The sequence below is a fragment of the Chenopodium album genome, chromosome 18 (assembly GCF_948465745.1).
Source record: "Chenopodium album chromosome 18, dcCheAlbu1.1, whole genome shotgun sequence".
Taxonomy (NCBI): Eukaryota; Viridiplantae; Streptophyta; class Magnoliopsida; order Caryophyllales; family Amaranthaceae; genus Chenopodium; species Chenopodium album.
Window position 1 is genome coordinate 3,121,433 of NC_137851.1, and position 7,421 is coordinate 3,128,853.

Consider the following 7,421-nt stretch of genomic DNA (forward strand, 5'->3'; position numbering starts at 1 on the left):
ATAAATGTATAAAAGACGAAAATACCAGCTGATTTACATGGGATGTAAATCAGGCTGATGGACTTGGAATTCCTCAGCTTTTTACGCTTTGAGATTCCTTGGATCACATTCTACAAGTGTGGTCATTTTTCTAAGCTTAGTGTTCTTAGTGATATCGTAGGGGAAACGTGCCCCATTTGTTATTCGGGTATGTCATACGTAATCCATACTTCTGCGAAGCAATCTGTGAAAAGGGAAGTGCCATACATTGTGATGGACATTGGTGAAGCCAATGTCTATGTCTCTTATCAAGTCCCTTGTCAAAGATTTCGATTCCATGGATGAGAGAGAGGTTCAATTTGGCCGTCATGAGGTTATTATTATTTTTTAATGTTATTTCTATGTATCGATCTGTATATTTGTTGGAGTAATGTGTGTAACCTTTTTTATTTCACTCGGTATCATGTTCATTGTTTGTTTTGATAGGGGATAGCGTTGCTAACGGCATCTTTGGATAACCAAGGTGCACTGACTAGTGTATTTCTTGGAAAGAAGCGTGTATCTCTAAAAAGAACCAGCATCATCTATCGATGAGTAATTACAGTCTATCAACTTCGTAATATTTATGATCTTTTGTATCCTTAAACAGTTAAATTTAAAACTCGAAACATTATCCTTCAGTGGTAGTTGTTTAATTCTTTTTTTTCCAAAAATTCTCTGGTTAATGTATGGTGCAGGCCAGGGTTATTAGTGTACTCTTGATATTTGGTGTGTGACCTGTGTGTGGATGACCTTTAACATCTGGGGCTGGCTTTTTGTTCTGGCTGTGGCAACTAGAAGACATAGACTGCTGCGATTTTGTTTTAATTTCTGTTTCATTCTTTGTTGTTTTGCCGTGTTCTCTGATTAGTTTTGATGCTCACATGTTTTCAAAAAAAAAAAAAAAAAAAAAAAAAAAAAAAAAAAAAAAAAAAAAAAAAAACAACTGTAGCTAGTTAATAAGCTTAAGCTTTCTTGTTTATCTTGCTGAGAACGATGTTAGATAAAGTTAATCTCTTTTCATCATGTCGATCTATACTAGTGATTGGGTCCAATTTATCTAATAGGGCCTGGTCCCTAAATGATTCAATTTAAAGCCCAATGTTAAGGTTCAATTCTCCATTCCATGCCAAGTCAAAGTCAAGTCAAGGTCCAAGTCCATATTGCAGGCCCATTTCTCCAATTATGCAAAGGTATAAAAGCCATCAATTGTATCACTTTACATTCATACACATATAGCCTCAAGCAATTAATTCTCTTGCATAGCTTTCTCTCCCTAAACACTGTTTGACTTTGGCATCGGAGGGGTCTTCCTCGGCACAACCCCCGATGCTAGTTTACGTGTGTTCGCTGTGCAAGAAACCCTCGGCCCGGGATTCTTTGAACCGAGTTAGTCTTCATCCATTTCACAGGACCTTCGGCAAGGTCCCATTGTTTGTACCCAAAACAATTTGGCGCCGTCTGTAGGGAAGACTTTCCAAAATCTTTAAGCTGATCTCAATCTTGCTCTCACCTTAGTATCAATGGCTAAGAACTGCAAGAACAAAAAGTCCGAAAGTGGCCCTTATCCAACTAAGAAAGGCCACGTGGCGACGACGCCGGGGAAGAGGCCCTTAGACCCTCCTTCTCCGTCGCCGTCGCCTTCCCCGGGTAGGCAATCCTCCGGGGAGGCCAGCTCGGGAGGGGCATCTCAAGGGAGATCTCAATCTCCCTCCATCCGTTCTCAGCATAGGACGAATCCTCCTTGGTCCAGTGCTATTTGTAATGCATGATGCCAAAAGGAAGGAGGCAATGATGCATGTGCAAGAAGAGTGCAAATAATGTTATTTAATGACCTTATTTTTCGCTCGGCCTTCCCATTTTGTGATGAAGTATGTGGACAAGAAAGACGGAAAGACATACCATTAGAATCACACAAAACCCAAAAAGGTCCATTATCATACTCCCTTCCATTATCACATTGAAATGTTTTAATAGGTCTTTCAAATTGGGTTCAAATTAATGCTTGAAATGCCAAAACTTTTTCATAAACATTCGATTTCTTAGCTAATGGGAATGTCCACAAAAACTTAGAAAAATCATCCAAAATAAGCATATAATAACAATGGCCCGATGAGCTCAAAACAGGTGATGACCATAGATCACTATGAACAATATCAAAAGGCATAGTAGTAGTAGAAGTAGAAGAAATAAATGGCAATTTAATATGTTTTCCAAGTACACAAGAATGACAAACACTTGAGCTAGAGGACTGAGTACATTCAAAGTTTTTATTATTACTAAGAGTCTTTAAAATAGAAGATCCCGGATGTCCCAATCGATCATGCCAAAAGGAAGATGCTAAAGCAGTAAAGGTTGAAGGAGAAGAACGTGAGAAAGTGGTAGTGAGTGGATAAAGGTCCCCTTGGCTATCACATTTCATTATTGGCATCCCCATCCGATAATCCTTCACAGAAAAACCATAAGGGTCAAACTCAATAGACACATAGTTTTCAGTGGTAAACTTACGAATAAAGATTAGATTTTTAATTAGTTTTGGGGCATGTAGGACATTAGAGAGGGATAAAAGGGGGATTTGGGGACGGTAAAGTCATGTTACCACAACTACGAATTGGAATAGAATGACCACTACCAACAATAATACCATTATGATGATTGATCAAATTAACATAAAACGAGATATTACCGTTGGTGGATGTCATATGAGAAGTAGCATCGGTGTCCATGTACCACGAGGGATCGGGCTGCTGCAAAGACATAGTGTGAAAAGCCGCTTCAAGGTCCGTTGGAGCATAGGAATTAGACTGTGAAGTTGCATATGCCTGTTGCTGGGGTCGTGGACCAAGGAGGCCCTGTTACTGCCTCGGTGGGCCTTGAGGCCTAGCCCAACCTTGGGTTGGATATGGGCACAGTGGAGCAGCCCATGGCCAACCCCAAGTTGGGTAAGCTTGCTGCTGCCAAGGGGACATACCCCATTGTTGCTGCTGTCCACTGCCGCCACGGCCTGCACCAGAACCTACACCGCTGGCGCCACCTGAACCTTGACCACCACCAGCGGTAGAACCACAGCCACCGCCGTTGTTCCCTTTCCAGCCAGAATTTTTCTTCTGGTTTTTCCCCTTCCCGCGAGAATTCCTTGAGCCATCAGAACCCGAATCACCATCACGAGAAGTCGCCACCATACCAGACGCCGAGCCCAAAGCCATGGCTGCCCGTTTTGCCAAGCCCGCCACCTCCAAAGTAAGCATCGAACGAGCTTGGTAAAATTGAGGGAGAGGAGAGCTTTATCGTATAAGAGTAGCAACACAATTATACGGTTCGATGAGACACGAAACCAACTGTAGAACGAGTCGGTTATTGTCCACCGAAGCTCCAACATTCCACAATTGATCGGAAAGACCCTTGAGTATTTGACAGTAAGCCGATGCATTTGAAAAATCCTCCATTTTTGTAGAGGAAAATTCTTGTTCTAGAGTTACGACACGAGAGTTATAATTGTCTTGGAATATATCACACAACCTATTCCAAGCCTCCATGGTCGTAGCATCGGGTTCGATAATTGTCTGCAAAAGATCGTTGGAAATAGTGGCATAAATCCATGAGATCACGGTTACATCCAAAGTTGACCACAATTCTTTCTCCTCGTCAGTGAGAGGTGCCTTGTCCTTCGCCTTATCCTTGGACAGGGGAGGGATAATGTGATCGAGAACCCGGTGAGAACGAGCGTGAATTTTAAAGAGTTCCGCCCAAGTAGAGTATTGGGAGTTGTCCAGTTCAAGAACTACCGGAACGGAGGTCTTGATATTATTCACAATGAGTGCGGGGTGATATGAGGACTTTGATTCCCCCATAGATTGAAAACAGAGAAGAGAAGAGGAGATTGAGGAAGAAAGGGCGGAAAATTGCTAGGGTGCAGCGGAAGAAATTGCCCTAAGCAACTGATACCATGAAAGAAATCTTTTCCGTGAGTATTGCATTCCACTTACTGTCAATATATACAATCTACATGCTTAAGTTAAGCCACTAATTAAGCTAAGGGATATACATCAAATATTCTAAGCTACAAAGTAGGAAACTAATTATATACAAAGTAAAAGATATATTATGAGTAACTAGCTATTGGGCCCGTACGACGTACGGGCTTATTATAAGGATATTATATTTTAGTTTTATATGTATTTGAATATTGAGCATAATATAACGTGTATTTGATAATGTTCCCTCTCAGCATACAATTGATATAGTAAAAAAGAGTGAATTTTTTTTTAGTAAGGTAGACCGGTATAGCGATATAGTAAATAAAAAGTACTTGTATGACTTATTTACAATAATCTCATACAATTGATAAAGTAAGAAAGAGTAATTTTTTTTTGCAATAAGGTAAATAATGAAATGAAATAATTAGAAAGTTAGCATCCATCATGTTGAAGTCATGATTTAGTTTTTTTTTTTTAATTTTATTTCTTTTTACTTTTGTACTTGGGGCCTTCCATCTTTCAAACTGAGGCTTTTGCTTATTGAGAAACATTTGTGTCTTCATTTGGTTGGTTTTCTGCCACTGTCACGCCGAACCTATATATATATATATTAATAATAATAATATCCCAACTTAGTAATATGAATTTAAGTACTCCGTAACATACAGGTAGTATTTGCATAACTTTCATAATAAGTAGTACTTGTCAAAAAAAAAAAAAAAAAAAGAATAATTTTATAATAGCTAATAGTTGAATTCTTATCTAAAAAGTGATAAATTCTAAGTGGTTTGGCAAATAATCTATCAACTACCTCAAATGGTAATATTTCGGAGTACTAATATAATTATACTAAAGCATGTGATTTTTTTTTTTTTTTTTTTTGACGGGAAGCATGTGATTTTAATTAGATACAGAGTATTTATTTAGATTAATTAGTAAATCAAAATTAGCAAGCCTAACATACATCCCTTTGAGATGTCAGATTCACAATATAAGATCAGTATAAGAGCTTTTTAGTTTTTACCTCTCGCAACTCGCAAGCACCATCCCATCGATCTCTCTGCAAAACACACAATAATTTCCCAAATTTAGTAATTAGGGGTTGCATAGAATAACTAATTCGTCTATAAAAATTTAATAAAAATAAAAAATCACAAGGTGAGAGTTTCTCACTAAATCTGAATTTGCATGTGAATGATAATGAAGTAACTTTGTTATATAGTGTTAGAATTGCATAAATTATTTTGGAGATATACCATAATACCAATAAATTATTTTGGGGGAAAGTGTAACCGAAAACTTGAGTAAAGATATTAATTGGTAATTTAATTCGAAGTGAAGCTAGATGAAGGAGTAGGAAGGTTGAGCCGGATTAATGCTAAAATTAAAGAGAGAATTGGAGAAGTTGAAGCTATCAATACTAAAATTAAAGAGAGATATGGAAAGGCTGGAGTGAAAAGATGAAGTGAGTCTGTTAGCTTTTTGTGGTTCTCTTTTATAAGAAGACACGTGGCTTTCTTGGGTTGAAATAGAAATGATGGGGAAATGTAGTAGGATGATGACACGTGGCTTCCTTGGATTTTTGTGGTTAGAGTTTTTAAATTGGCTTTCTTGGGTTGAAATAGAAATGATGGGGAAATGTAGTAGGATGATGACACGTGGCTTCCTTGGATTTTTATGGTTAGAGTTTTTAAATACTAAAAAATATAGATATAGATATAGATATAGATATAGATATATCTTTAACATAATACTTTTTTTTTCTCTCATTTAAAATCTTGTACAAATTTTACATAAAGCTTCTTTCCTTAAATATAGTTAAGTCACTCTAACATGACGCTTATATGACACGAATAATAAATAAGTGTTACATAGGATTGTTAACAATATTTGTTTGTCCCAAATTGTAACCTTTTAGTATCATCCAATTTTAGTACTCACTATTAATTTTGAAGTGAACTCTAACAAAAGCCACTGACCCTTGGCATTCTGCTAACTTTGGAAGTGTAAATAATTCATTTTGTGCCTTTGGAACCACGCTGCTCTCAACTTACGAGAGAGAAAGCGCTTGAGCTACCCCAGACACAATATTCAAATTGTTCTGCAACTACTCGTATTAAGAGCAACAACAGTACAGCTACAAACTCTCCTTATAAATATCGGCATAATACATGCATTCCTAATCACCATTAATCTAAGGAAAAAAAATTTAAAGGCGAGGCATTGTAAAATGGAAGGTCAGAGCGAGAGTGAGAGCAAAGTAAGTCTGAAACTGCTGATAGATACGAAAGCGAACAAAGTTCTGTTTGCTGAAGTAGGAAAAGAGTTTGTGGATTTTCTGTTCCACATTATGTCTCTTCCAGTGGGAACTATTATCAATCTCTTGAATGTCGATAGCATGGTTGGTAGCCTTGGATCGCTTTACAAGAGTATCGAGTCTCTGAGTAGTGGCTACTTCCAGCCACACCTCAACAAGGACTCGGTGCTTAAGCCTACATCACCTGTTACTGTTCCTTTGTTGGCTCTGAATGATGCCCCAAGCCCAGTCAATGATAAGCGATTCTATAGATGCAACAATTACAAAAGTAATTGTGTATATTATACTGACTGTCAATATCATCCATGTCCTAATTGTCGGGGCCAAATGAGCACTTTGCTGAACTATGCTGCAGGTACACAGAATACGCCGTCTTCCAGCACTGGTACTACTGGAAGTGGTGGATACGTGAAGGGAGTTGTGACTTATATGGTGATGGATAACTTGGAGGTTAAGCCAATGAGTACTATTTCTGGGATCACTCTCATCAACAAATTCCGTGTTAAGGATGTCTCTGCCTTGGAGGAGAAAGAGGTTCAAGTTGGTCTTGAAGAGGTAAAACTAATCACCTACCCTAGTGCTTTTTTAGTTTCATATATATTGTAAGATAGATTAATTTGTGAGTAATTTTTTGGATATTGTTACGCAGGGAATAGCAATACTGAAGGCTTCATTGGAGGTTAGCAACACCGTGCTGACTGCTGTTTTCTGTTCAAAGGAGATATAGGACTTCAGAAATTAAGGGCACTAGAGATATATGGTGTGTATGTGCCCTCGAATGCCTTGTAATTGCTCCCGAATTTGAATGAATATGAAGTACTGATGTGAATGTGGTTAATTCTTGTTGTGTTAAAAATGAATTTTCTGTGAATAATTATCATCCTAGGTTAGTTTATCAAGTGGAGAAGACTTTGATATTGTGATTTAAATGGTTGATTGGTACTGTATTTTGTTGAAGAAGAAGAAACCCTACTATAGAATATGGCAGATGAGAAGGAGAAGCAGAAGCAGCTAATAAGCTTGAAACTGTTAGTGGACACAAAGGCAAACAAGTTTCTGTTTGCAGAAGCAGGAAAAGAGTTTGTTGATTTCATCTTCCACACTCTGTC

The 7,421-nt window shown here is 37.9% G+C and overlaps 2 protein-coding genes across 2 annotated transcripts; one reads left to right on the forward strand and one right to left on the reverse strand.

Moving 5' to 3' along the window:
- Positions 1-3,302: 3,302 nt before the first annotated feature.
- Positions 3,303-3,869, reverse strand: LOC145590718 (uncharacterized). The gene has a single exon (XM_081647120.1). It carries the CDS (start codon positions 3,867-3,869, stop codon positions 3,303-3,305), a length of 567 nt encoding a protein of 188 aa, XP_081503246.1.
- Positions 3,870-6,225: 2,356 nt separating this feature from the next.
- Positions 6,226-7,039, forward strand: LOC145590720 (uncharacterized). Its single transcript, XM_081647121.1, has 2 exons — positions 6,226-6,867; positions 6,962-7,039. Exons 1-2 carry the CDS (start codon positions 6,226-6,228, stop codon positions 7,037-7,039), a joined length of 720 nt encoding a protein of 239 aa, XP_081503247.1.
- The last annotated feature ends 382 nt before the right edge of the window (positions 7,040-7,421 follow it).

Coding starts and splice junctions, on each gene's coding strand:
- LOC145590718 (XM_081647120.1), bottom strand. CDS start 3,869: ATGGGGGAATCAAAGTCCTCATATCACCCCGCACTCATTGTGAATAAT.
- LOC145590720 (XM_081647121.1), top strand. CDS start 6,226: ATGGAAGGTCAGAGCGAGAGTGAGAGCAAAGTAAGTCTGAAACTGCTG. Junction 6,868..6,961: donor TTCAAGTTGGTCTTGAAGAG/GTAAAACTAATC, acceptor ATTGTTACGCAG/GGAATAGCAATACTGAAGGC.